This window comes from Aedes aegypti, chromosome 3 (assembly GCF_002204515.2).
Source record: "Aedes aegypti strain LVP_AGWG chromosome 3, AaegL5.0 Primary Assembly, whole genome shotgun sequence".
Classification (NCBI taxonomy): domain Eukaryota; kingdom Metazoa; phylum Arthropoda; class Insecta; order Diptera; family Culicidae; genus Aedes; species Aedes aegypti.
Genome location: NC_035109.1, coordinates 282,622,586 through 282,636,529, shown reverse-complemented (window position 1 = coordinate 282,636,529; position 13,944 = coordinate 282,622,586). Strand labels below are relative to the sequence as shown.

The 13,944-nt window shown below is 36.2% G+C and overlaps 1 protein-coding gene across 1 annotated transcript; it reads right to left on the bottom strand.

The window, feature by feature from the left end:
• Positions 1-718: 718 nt before the first annotated feature.
• Positions 719-12,610, bottom strand: LOC5565523. Its single transcript, XM_001649826.2, has 2 exons — positions 12,389-12,610; positions 719-1,713 (listed from the first exon to the last, which is right to left on the bottom strand). Exons 1-2 carry the CDS (start codon positions 12,608-12,610, stop codon positions 1,207-1,209), a joined length of 729 nt encoding a protein of 242 aa, XP_001649876.2. The 3' UTR covers positions 719-1,206.
• Positions 12,611-13,944: the final 1,334 nt, after the last annotated feature.

Genomic DNA, 13,944 nt, shown 5'->3' with positions numbered 1-13,944 from the left:
TAAGCTAAAATGGTGAGACACAATTTATAAATGAAACTCTGTGTGAGTTACTCTTGTGTCAGTGCTTGGCTTTGTTCAAACAAGCTGTCTTAAATCTGAAAAAGTGGTTTAATAAGGACATACTTCTGTGGGCTGGTCGTTCAGTATGAATGCCTAAGAAAAGGGGTTATTCTCTAGTTGAAATACTGATGGAAATGAATGGCCTCATGAAACGTTGCCAATGTATGACCAATGATCATCCCGAAGTACATACACACACGAGAGCCCTAAGTAGTTGGTGGGATTTGGGGAAATATCGACAAATATGGAGCTCTGGAATATAATCGGTGTGTAGTTGATTTGCTATTCAAATGACTAAAGCAACAGACACAATAATATTTACAAAAAAATACAAATTTCAATGGTATTCAAAAATGTTGCCAAAAACGGATCCATTTTGTTGCCAAAATCGGAGGGTGCCAAAAACGGAGCATGCCAAAAACGGAATCCCACTGTACTCAAAAGATATGAAAATTTGCATTGAAAGTTATACATTCGAAAAATATATTTTGCTAGTATCCTTGGCATTCCACTATTGATTTTCAATGGATTCCTCGAAAGATCCTTGGCAGATGTTTAAGAAGGCAGGATTAAGATACTTGAAATATTTTAAGAACAATATGGGATTGAAGAAATAAACAGTAGAATAAATCTAACTAAAACAACACAGGCACGATTTAATCAATTTTTCGTTTATTGCACAACAATAATTTAAGCTTATCGACAAAACAGGAGGGACATCGTTGTTTTTTCAATAAATAAATAAATTACATTTTTCCGTTAATAAAATAAATAACAATTACATGACAATCACTGCACAGACCAAGAGAGGTAGTAGGCACATCCGCGTTATTTACTTCTTCTTTGATCTCTTTGTTCCGGTTCCTTGTTCCGTGTTCCATCGTTTCTCCTCATTCATATTCCTCCGCTGTTTTGCATTTCTTGTTTGCCTGTGTTGATCTGAATTGTTTCTATTGCAGTCTCAGAACTGATGCGATTTCAATGCTATTTCCATGCTAGTGGAAATATTTCAAAGTTGCACGTTCCAGTTGCTTCTCTCCTTCCGGTTTCCATTCGAAAATGGCTTGACTGTTGGGGGGTGTTTTTTGGGGTTTTGGCTTTCAGTTGGGGGTGTGTGGAATGTCCGGTATCCGGATGACTTTCTTCTTAGTAAGCAGGCTGCTCGTAGTAGTACCGGTAGGGTTCATTGGGGACTCGGGCTGGACGGACCACGTAGGTGTTACGGCGGTTGTCGTGGCCGGTGTGCACCTGGAAGCTGGTTTCCTCGTGGTGATCGCTCTTGAAGATCTTCTTCAGTGCCAAGATACTGGCAATGGTGAGGGCAACCTTGGAGATGACCAGAGCCTTGAAGGCAATGGCACCCAGGGTCTTCAAACCGATCGGACCAGCAATACCCATGGCGGTGAGCATGGCAGCAATGATGTACCGGCTACCCTTGTTCTTGTCACCTCGTCCTCGACCTTCGGTGGACAGATCCATCTTGACGGTGTGCGATTTCAGGAATTTGTCCAACTTCTGGATGAGGGACCGGTCGGTGCTGCTCAGGCCTTCCAGGGCACGGGCGTCGGACAGTCCGGGAACGGCTTCGTTTTCAGCATCATCCGTTACGTTTTGCTTGACTAGGGTTACTCCATCGACCAGTTGAATGGAATCCTTGGTAAGAAAAGAATAACAGCAACAATTTGATTGAATGAGTTGTTTTGTTTGTACTAAAATTGAAGATTGAACTTTCTAAAATATGAATACTGAATGGATCCCTCTCTGATTTGTTGCCCAGTAAATGTTAAAGTTCAAAACGCTGCCTTGTTGAAAATTCGGCAAATGTTAATCCGAATGTAATCGTATGGATGTCTATTTTTTTCGAGAACCATTGGAATTTTTGGTTATGTCCACTGGTCTGCAGTGGTTACCACATCAGATAAGACAAAAATTATCTCAACTTTCTTTTTTTTTTTTTCAACTTGAACCCGACTAATTGGCACAAGTCTGACTTCAATTCAATATGTGAGATTAGACAATGGGATCAGCTCTTACATTTGATCTTTTTTCAGCCATTATGGGATCATCATGGAACCGGTCCCTGATGTGTCATTTTTTTTTTCATCAAACTGGCAAGTTTGAGTGTTAAACTCCATCATTTTCAAAAGATTGCTCAAACATAAGCGTGGGAAATCATTTCACGCACTATATAGTCACATATGTGTCTCAATCAATGATTTATCAAACTTATAAGTATAAACAATCAAGCGTGCATAATAGGACTTAAACTTTCATGTAGTACACAGTTTGGTTCAAATAGTACGATTAAATTTCGATCAAATTGATTTTTCAACATGGCTGTGGTCTCCATACAAAATTCTTCGCTTCTTCCATATTGCAAGATATAATACCTTAACAAGGCACCAAAAACTGACTTTTTAGCGTAGAAAGTACTATGGACATTGATGATAAGTAAATTGATATCGTCTGATAATGTATTTTCAACAGCCAATATCTCAAAAACTAGACGTGCTGTGATATTTTTAAAAACGGCTACGGTATCAGCAGCCCATAATAACGGTATGTTGATATTTGAGATAAAAAGTGTTCCGCAGTGTTAAAGATGGCGTAAGAATGCCACACATTAAAAAAAATAAGTTTCATGCCATTTTTTGCGTCATTTCACACCAAGCCTTCACAGCACGTGCTACCGACCATCACGCATTTCGATTAAATGTTTATCCAAAGTTCATACACTTAATACATTATAAAAACTAAAGTCCATTTTCCGAAGAATCAAAATTAATAACGTAATTATCACATATCGTCTTGAAGAAAAAACTGAATTCACCAAGGTATTTTCTGTGTCTTCAGACAACGAAATGATTATATTCCTTTATAGCTACACTACACGATTTGGGCCGGAGGTTCTCCGATTTGCATGAAATTTTCACCAGAGGTAGAGCTCGTGGATATATGACCAAAAGTGAAATTCAAAAAAAATTAAAGTGGCCTATTTTCCCTGAAAACTCTAGATGAATTTTCACGATTTTCCTATAAACCTCAAACATTAAAAATTCATATTTCCTGAACTATGCATCGTAAAACAAGTCTTTTAATGAAATCGAAAGGATATTTCCTCAGCAATCTATTAAAAATATAATAAGAAAAACATTTCCCAGAAAATTTTTCACCATGGAAAAAAATGTCGGAAAAACTATCGTCCGTATCATGAAAAATTTTCAAAATGTTAGGATCGTTTTCAATTAAAGACTGTTAGTATCAATAGTAAAGGTTACGAATAAAGGACATACAAAACACCCAACAGACCAATGGAGAGTGCTCCAATTGAGGAAAAGCTTCTTTTGACTGGAAAGGGAAGGATGGTTTACTGCGTTACACTTACAATGCGTGTAAATTTTTCGCTATTTTTCCGACAATTTTCTCCATGGTGAAAAATTTTCTGGGAAAAGTTTTTCTTTTTATATGTAAATAGATTGCTGAGGAAATTTCCTTTCGATTTCACAAAAAGACTTTTGTTCTACGATGCATAGTTTAGGAGATATGAATTTTTAAGGTTTGAGGTTAAGGAAGATCGTGAAAATTCATCTAGAATTTTCCGGGAAAATAGGCCACTATAATTTATTTGAATTGGCACACGATATACGCATGCAAAAATGGTCATTGGCATAGTCAGCTCTCAGTTAATAACTGTGGAAGTGCTCATAAGGACACTAAGCTGAGAAGCTGGCTCTGTCCCAGTGGGGACGTAACGCCAGAAAAGAAGAAGAAGAATTTATTTGAATTTCACTTTTGGTCATGTATCCACGAGCTCAACCTCTGGTGAAAATTTCATGCAAATAGGAGAACCTCCGGCCGAAACCTCCCAAGTAACAATTCAACAGCAATTTGGCTTTTGTGTGGATTTATTGATGTTTTATGACAGTTACGTGAATGCTGGAATAGTTTAAGGCAACATTTATCGTTGCCAAAAAATGAAATTTTGTTATTCGACTCTTGGCTGTTTTCAGAACCTTTTAAAGGCAAAACGTAAAGTCACAATTTTGTGGCTACAAAACCAGCTTTATTGCAGCATACAATAGTTCCTTTGAATTTGAAATGCGTGATCGTGGCTGAATGACTCTTATTTGTTACGGCTATGATAAAAGTCTCATATAATACACCTTGTCATCATAAAAGCTGCTTTTAAACTTATTGACTTCCATTTGTCTTTTGATAACTTACCTTATTTACACATCTTAAATCTTATTTTGGGCTCCTAAGTTGCGATAACATCATAAGCATTGCAAATTGATTATTCAGCACACCATATAAATTGCTACACAACGTTTATTTCCAATGAAAAAATACGAAACTAGTACCCGTTTTCATTGTTTTTGGGTATATTTTTCGTAACAGCACGGCCAACCTGTCAAACTTGGTTGAATGCTGCTTGGTTACCATAAAACGCGAAAAAAAGCTGAATCATCTTCAATCAGCCTTTATTAAAGTAAGTTTACAACCACAAATGCCGAATCATAACAGTGTGCCCTCATTTGTATTTTGTCTATCAATTATGGTACCGCCATATTAATTTAACTATGGTTGCAACAATTTCACTATTTCCAACTCAAATTCACTTCATTAATCCGCACATAAAATGTTTTGGTGTGATGATTAAACTGACTAAATATGATCATAAGCACATTTACTGCCCAAACAAACCAAGAACGGCTGAATATGTTCATTCATCACCTGGCGGTTTTTATAAGCAAATATACCACTTTCAGAAAGGGCACGCACAATTTTGCTTCTTTCTCATCACATTTCACAATAAATTTCACTTGGCACTAAAGATTGGAGCACTATATCCAAATAAATCACGTCAAATAATAAGCACTACGAAATAAATAATCACAGACGTGTTTTCAATCTTATTTTGTTATGTTTACTTTGGAATAAATCCAGCAAGATCGAAGTTATGATAAAATCATTTTCAAGATGATACGACATTCACCTAGAAAAGGCGGCCTCAAAATAGTTACCTTTAATGCTATTTTGCTTTATTTGTGTGACATAAATATACACTTCATAGCCTCTTTCAGAGTGGGCCAACTAGTCACATTCTAGTCTACAAGGGGTTTTGGGGGATGCGATGACGGCAAAAATACCTTGACCATGGTTTTATGGGCGTTTATTTATAGCACACTGGATGTAATTCATAAAACTAAAATTGTTACTTGGGCTTTCCGATAAATAAAAAAAAATGCCCTAATGCCATTTATAATGTATTAAAATCTACAAACATATCTTTTATATCTAACACAGCTTCCTTAAAATTGAACGTGAAACGTCTTCCCTCAAACAATGGTGCAAGCAAAATCGCTCGGTTTGCGTGGTTTAACGCTAAAAATTCAATGATTAATAATGCACATGAAATTACCGAGCCTTCGATCCATTCATGTGCATCATTTTTAACAGAGTATTCAGCATAATCGTATAAAGCAACCATTCTCGCTTGCAATTTCACTTACAAGATGCAATATTGCCGAATATTGGATCCAAGATCATAAAATGTTTCAGTTTCACTCAAGAATGCAATAAGGCCGTTTTCATTATTTTCCGTTGCACATTTAGTTATGACTTGATTTATTGGGGATTTTGTTCTCCAATAGACTCACATCTAAAACATTTTGTCTCACCAAAATATTCTAACGCCACGTTTGTAATATATTGGATGGTGTTGTAGCTAACAAAACCAACACGTAACGCACATGTAACGCACACTGTTGGATTGTGCATTGAATGTAAGGAGCGTGCGTCTGCTAAATTGCCATATAAAGTGACGTGTAAGCATTTATTTTCTCAAGTTGAAAATTTACACGAAAATCTATTCAGCAACAAAACGAGCAATACGTAACTATCATTCAAGTTTACGTGTCATGTAAATTTTAGAAGTTTTTGCTGTGTACAACTTCTACTATTTCTATAATTTCCATTTTTTTCATATATGCTTTTCGACGACGCAGTCTTTACTTTTACAACGGTTTTTATATTTGCCCGAGGTTTAGACATGGGAATTGTGTCTTCCTCAGGGCACTGCAGTTTAATGTTTGTACTAAGTCTGTTTAACATGTTTTGTTGTTGTATCTTACAATATTGTTGTCCTTTGCAGACCTATGTTTTCTCTAATTTTAACTGTCAGGTCGGAATATTTTAGGTCCATGCTATAAATTAAGATTTAGTTTAAATTAATAAAGAAACGTCAACTTTGATCTTCCACTTCAAGAAAATTATTGTCTTGTAATTACAGTTTATACTTGGCAATGGTGCAAGTTTACTTCTTTACTTGCCACACTTTGGTCAATTCTGTCTAATAGCTACTGTGTCCATTTAAACCAAATCTTAATTTATAGCATGTACCTAAATTATCCCGACCTGACAGTTGAAGATAGGCAAAACATAGGACTACAAACAACAACAATAATGTAAGTTACAGGTTACTTAGCTTAGACTGACTACTCATATCAATGGTTGCTATTTTGTGATTGACCGAAAGATTGGCCTAAATTTTCTTCAGTGTGCATAATTCATCGCCTCTTTTTATACAGGGTCAATAACGGTGCCGGCCACGTCCTTGCATTCAAGTGGAAATGAGGGAAGCAATGTAAGTGTACGACCTTTGCTTTTTGTAGACCGTGCATGCCTCTGCTACTCCACAAAGGTTACAAGGAGGGATGTTTGTCAATGGGAAGGATCGTTGGGTACAGGATTCACTTCGATAAGTGACAAACAATTATTTGTGAGATATAAACATGTTCGCAAATATAACATTTTCAATTAGTATGAAAAGTTTCCAAGTAGAAGCAAAAAATGTCGACACTTGTAGTGTCGGACCATTCAAAGTTTGTTAAGCAAATGACTCAACGCAACATTCATACAGCTGTCAGAACGAAAGCATGTGTTATCATATTTCACTCATATGAAAAGAAAAATAAACTCGATTGGGTGGACCCTCACAGAACACTCTTATGCCGACACTTACAGTGGCGAACCAATCAAAGCTCGTTGAATAAAGTAAACCTTCTTCAGGTCTACACTTATAGTGTCGATTCATTCAATGCTTTTTTTAATTAAAAAAAATAAGGGTATAAGAAAGGGGTGGATTAAAAAAAAATATGCGGAACATACATAATATATGCTGACACTCACAGTGACGAACCATTCAAAGTTGGTTGAAAAATCATATTTTCGTCCCACCATACATGTTTACAGATTTGAAATAAAAGCATAAAACGAGCTCACCAATTATTCCTTCATCCTTGACTGAGCAGCCACAATCCACGTTCTGCTTCACTTATAGTATACAGACTCTGCTTGAAACAACAAAGCGCAAAGCAAAAACAAAAAAGAAAAAAAAATCACACCGGACGTTTGAAAGCAAATTAGAGAGCTTGATCCTTTCGACGCACTGCCAAAAAACGCACAAAACGAGGAAACAAATGAAACAATAAATCGACTCTTTTGCTCGGGCTCTTTCCAGGCACTGCCTGGAAAATCACACGCAAATTGAGGGAAAAACGAAGCACAGAACCGACTCGTTTGCTTGGGCCCTTTCGACGCACTCCGACAACAATATTGTAAGTTACAATAACTAAACATGTAACACTTAGGTGGCATCCACAAATTACGTAACGCTCTAGGGGGAGGAGGGGAGTGAAACCAGGCGTTACGGCTCATACAAAAATTTAAAAAAAATCATACAAAAAGCGTTACGGAGGGGGCGGGTCGAGGGGATCTAAAATTTCTAATTTTAGCGTTACGTAATAAATGGATGCTGTCTTAGCACAAACATTAAATTGCAGTACCATCTGAGGAAGACACAATTGAAGGATTGAACCAAATTTGGGCTGAATCTGGGATATTCAAACATGCAATAACAGTAGAGTAAGGTGGGGCAAAAGTTCGACCTTAGTGGTATAATCAAAGTTTCCAGGAAAACAATAGCAGTTAAAACAAAACAAATACCATACAGTGAACCTTCATCATATTGGCTATAATTTTGCTGAACAAACTTGTGTCAAAATATTTACCCATTTTTAGTTATAACAGTTTCAAAATTGATTGTCTTATTCGAACTTTTGCCCCACCGGTGGGGCTACTCAAAAATAGCAGTTTTTCGCAAAACTAAGAGGAAATGTAAAATTTTGGTGGCAGTTTTCACACGATCAGACAAATTAAACTAAGTTTGAAGATAATATGTGGATATTAGGCAATTTGCAAATTTTACCGTGATTTTATGCATGGGTCGAACTTTTGCCCCCCTATGGGCTAAAAATTGTTTTCAAGCATTTATGCAAAAACTAATACACCTCATAGCAACCTTATGATAGGCCTAGAAACGCCCCAACATAAAATATTGACAAAGATTTTATCTTCAATTGGTTCCATGCATCGAAAGTTTGACCGAAAATTACAATATTCACGTCGAAAAACTACAAATAGCCATAACTTTTCCAAATCTCAATCGATTTTTATGATATTTGGATTGAAAGTTTCTTACTTGAATAGCATTCAAACCACCATGACATTTATAAGATTTGTTTTGAATTGAGCTAGAAATCTTAAAAAGAAACTCTTACCCCACTCGAACTTTTGCCCCACTTTACTCTATGGTGCTGGTGAATATCAAAATATACAGTATAGGACAAAACATTTGCAACTCTTTCGATTTTACATACAAAATTACCAACTTTGGTAAGCTATATCTTTGTTATTTATGGATCGATTTGAATGGCATAAAATCAGATATTACTTGAATTTTAACATATATTTTAGAGTGCTTTTTCCAATCACAAGTGCAAAAGCAGTAACGGCTTGACTAAAGTTAATTAAACATATTGAAGGAACACCTACATGGTATCTTCAGCAAAGTTGTAGATTTTAACGGGATGAACAAGTTTGCTGAAGACAGTTTTTGTGCAGGGCTATCAGATTTTGAGATAAATAGTTTTGAAATTTTCGTCGAAAATTACACTTTATAATGGTTTATAATGGTTTATTTATAACTTATGAACTCGTAATTGGAAAAAAAATTCAAAAATATGTGTTAAAATTAAAAATCGAAAAAGTTGCAATTGTGTTGTCCAATACTGTATAGCCCTTTTCAAAAATGAATGTGAAAAATAATAACAAATTTTATTATAACGTCATTTGTGCTGTACATCATTTATTTGCTGTGTACACATAAGTTACTCCAGACGCGTCACTTGGATCAGCTCGACTTTCAAAATATACTTCTCAATAACACAGTTTCTCTTCTCGATACACACTTCTTATTGAATTATTTCGATTATTCTGAGGGAATGATAAGAATATAATTTTTGTTAAACTTTTTCGAAAATCTTTCGAGTATTTGCGGTAAACTAATAATCATAACTATTTTTTCCATATATAGTTAGTAACAAGAATCACTACTCATTTTAACGGCTTCGCGGGCCCCTTGAGAGATAGTCACGGCTCTCTATGGATCCGCGGACCACCGGTTGGGAAACACTGATGTATATATTAAATCAAACCATCTTCGATGCCTTTAAAAGTGGAATAGTACAAAGAAGATAGGATGGGGTCCCCTAAAATATGTGTATAACTTTTCACATTGAATTTCATGTTTAAAGCATAATATGGCATTTTGAAATCTGTTCTATTGAAAATAATACACTTTGTTATTTATTGTAAAAGAAATTTCTATCAGAAAATAGTAAATGTTAATTTTTTCTTCAAAACATCCTGAGGTAGAAGCATTTTCAAAACGCCATCATATTTCGTTTTTAGGTACTTCAAAATTCGAGATGATGCGTCTCTAATTCAGATGTTTTTTTTTTTTTTTGAAATGTGTATTTTTTTGTGATTTCTGGGATTCATATAAATTCGGTGTGACTATTACTATAAGGTAAGTGGTAATAAAAAAAATGATAAATTTGCCAATTTTATTCCAAAATCGGTTTGTTCAGAGACTTATATTATTTTGTGTGCCGTGTGGGGTAACATTGATCAGTTTTTTAGATATTGATTAAAAAAAAGCATTTAAAAATGCAAATATTATTAAAATAATTACTGACACCCATCGCTCGTGACTTTATATTGTATTTGGTTTTCTGAAACGTTAAAACTGGTTGAGAAACAAGTTTTATACGTTTTTTTTTGTTCAGTTGAAATGAGGAATTTTGATCGTCCATGTACATAAAATAATCATCGTCAAAATCGTAGCCCTTAACCTTTCGGTCGTCGCGCGAATTTTTGTAACGCGAGTAGTCGCGCATTGTACTTTGTACAACACCCTTGGTTTTGTGAATACCCCAAGAGTATGATGACTTAGAAAGATGATGTCTCCGGCAAAATTTTTCAGTAGCTCAAGGCCTATTATTATTTTAGCCAAGAAAATCGAGATTTTGCTACTAAGCGACGCTAGTGAGCATGAAAATTCTGTTTCACAGATCTCAGCATCCTGATCACTTAGAAAGATGGCGTCTTGGGCAAAGTTGTTCGGCAACTCAAGGACTATCATTATTTGAGCTAATTGTTTCAAAAATTTGCCACCAGGTGGTGCTAGTGAGCATAAAACATTTGTTTCGCAAATATCTCAGGAGCCTGATCACTTAGAAAGATGGCGTCTTCGGCAGAGTTGTTCAGTAGCTCAAATTCTTTATTCGTTTAATCCTTAGAGTTCGAGATTTCGTTAAATAATGATGGTCCCTGGGCTTCTCAACAGCTTTGCCGAAAGGGCCTGTCTGAAAAATCAAGATCCTGCAGTATCCGCAAAACAAAAATTTCTTGCTCACTAGCGCCGCCTGGTGGCAAAATATCCTATTTCTTGGCTCAAATTATTATATCCCTTGAGCTACTGAACTACTTTTCCGAAAACACTATCTTTCTATGTGATCAGGCTCCTGAGATATCAGCAAACAAAAGTTTCATGCTCGCAAGCGCCACCTCGTGGCAAAATTTTGAATCAACTAGCTCGAACAATAATAGTCCTTTACTTACTAAACAACTTTGCTGAAGACGCCATCCTTCTAAATGGTCAGGATCCTGAAATATCTGCAAAACAAAAGATAAACTTCCATGCCCACTATTGCCACCTAGCGGCCAAATTCCGAATTGAATGAAGTATCATCAGATAGCGTTTTACCTCCAGAACAACTTTACTAAAGATCTCAAGTTTCTATATTATCTGGGTTTCGAGATATACCGATTTCAAACTGTGGTTTACTTGAACCGTATATAGTGCGTTCATTATTATGCGACTTCCATGTACAATTGTTGATTTTACCGTATTATAAAGGGTCATACCGTAAAAACTGTCGAGTATTGTTCCTAAGAAGATTCTTGAGGAATACATTTGGTTTGGTGTTGATAGATATCTTTGTTGCAAAATGATAGCATAAAAATCACAACTGTGGTACAAAGTACAACAGCTCGACAGCCCGAATGTTAAACTCTTAAACTGCCCATAACTGCATATTTGTAACATTCGACAAAATTAAATGATTAAATGGAATACTAACTATGCATTTTGTGGCAGTATGGGAGGAAACTATAATTTCTAAAAATTACCAGGAACTCAAAAATGCTTATTTGAGGCATATATTTTGTACAACTCATATCGCATACTAGGTGAATTGTAAGAAAATAATTCTGATAGAAATTTCATTGCTATCACATTACGAGGCTCATTTATTATCTCAGTGTGACTGTTATGCGGTTATAATTACCAATGTGACAAAACAACTTGGTATTTTTTTTCGAATTTTCTAGGACAATCTCACAGATTTCAGTAAGTTGATCGAAAGTATTTATCATTTGATGACTCTCCATGGTATTAACTCCATTTTGTCAAAAATGTCTAATGTGACTGTTTTGCAGTTATGGGCAGTACAAGTTCTTTACTTTTGAGTTAATTTAAAATTCAAACACTCTGAATCGCAGATTAACCTTGAACATGGGCTATTTCTTATGTAAAACTCTTATTCTTCATAATATTACGTCAATTTTGCTGAATTTAAAATACGTTTTTGGCGATAACATTTTAAGTAAGAATCTTATATCAATTGCTTGTTATTTTTTTGTAATGACATCCATAATCATGGAAATTATGTTTCGAAAAGTTGAGAAATTGTATCAATCTCAGTTTTTTTTAAGGATGTTCTTTTCTCGAAGATTTCTTACTCTGTGACATGAGAGTCATCTTTTTCGAACTTAAATTTCAGGCTGAAAGTGTAAACTCTTAAAATTCAAATGTCCCTTGATCACAATCGAACATTTCCGAAATCACGTCCCTCAAACTCACCATATCAATAGCTCTCGATAGCGAGGTCAGCGCCTTCTGCTTCAGGCACTCGGTGAAGTCGCTCTTCTCCTGGCAGTCATCGTACACCTTCTGCAGGATGCAGATCTCTCCTCCGAACCAGTTGCTTCCGGCCGCCCGCCACGAGCAGGAAGCAGCACTGACCGCAGCCGAAGCGAGGGTCACCACCAGCAGCAACTCCAGAACCAATGATCGGTTGCACATTTTGGAGGGGTGAATGGCTTTTTATTTCCTTACACTACACTACACGTAACTAGAATTACTCGTCTGCTTCGAATCCAAGTGCAGATCCGAAACACCGAAACTTGTCTTCACGCTCTCGCTGGCTGGACCCACAAGACGATGTGCTCTGTATGACTATCCAAACTGCAACTAGTGAAATCCACTGATTAGCACCTGCTTTTAAATGCAATTCAATGCTCTGTTTGATCTTCAAATAATCATCGGTTAGCCGTCCGAGCAGCAGTTGATTTTCCTTTTTTTTCTGGTCCCTCTCAGCAGCGCCCACGCCAATGCCTATATGATGCATCGGAGCATTTCCAACTCATACCGCAAATATGAATGACAGTTTCAGATCGACTGTCCTCAATCTTAATGGAACTTCCATCCATCCTATACTACGATTTGAAATCTACCTATCTAGAATATAAGATATTTGGTCAAACGGACATTTTGCCGAATACATATTTCATCGAAAAGCATTAAATTGCATTAAACATCGTACGACATTTTGTCGACCAGGCATTTGTCTTTGTTATATCCTGAAACTTTTCGGAAGACCCCATTTTAATCAAATGCACCGCTTAATAGGCTATTTTCATAGAAATTTTGTGAAACTTTGACGACAAATGTTATATCGACTTAAAATCTATACATGAGTAAAGTTCTATTCATAAAAGGTAGCATCAACGCGATTTTCGTATTGAGCTGGAAACACTCATCTACCTCTAATCAGTAGCGCACTTGCAGCAGTTTCCCTTCGCATTCCTCCTACTGCACGGTCACCACTTTGATGCGCCAACACGAAGAAAGCCGTCAATCGTCGATAGCATAAGTGATGGGAGAAAATTGCACATAAAACATATGGTGGTTTCTCGGGCAATGCATGCACGGATCGCGATATGTATCGTTACTCGTTATCAAACACGATGCTCGCAATGTGAAGGTGGCAAAACTAGTCTGCGGAACTAAACAGTATGCAGCAGCAACAGCAACAGTAGCAATAGCAGAGCAGTACTTGGAGCGGATGGTAATGTTGCCCAAAATGTACAAGTGGAATAATTTGTTCTCGATTTACATGATGTTTATGTTGTACCGATTCAATTTCGATTTTTGTACATTACTTCAACGTAAAACTTTCATGAAACATCCATTATTTGATTAGTTTTACGATGAGCATCTGTAGAAAACTGGCTGCAAATATGGTCTACTTTATTACACTTCTCTTTGTAGAAAGGGCACCAGTTCGTAGGAAGAGAAATATTTGATACATCTTTTTATAATTCTGATATCTTATTAAGTAGGGAAGAGAATTTGTC

What these genes read in the sequence shown, in the direction of transcription:
- LOC5565523 (XM_001649826.2), bottom strand. Translation starts at nt 12,610, where the DNA reads ATGTGCAACCGATCATTGGTTCTGGAGTTGCTGCTGGTGGTGACCCTC. An exon ending in TATCGAGAGCTATTGATATG is followed by an intron (nt 1,714 to 12,388) that starts GTGAGTTTGAGG and finishes TTTCTTACCAAG; the next exon opens with GATTCCATTCAACTGGTCGA.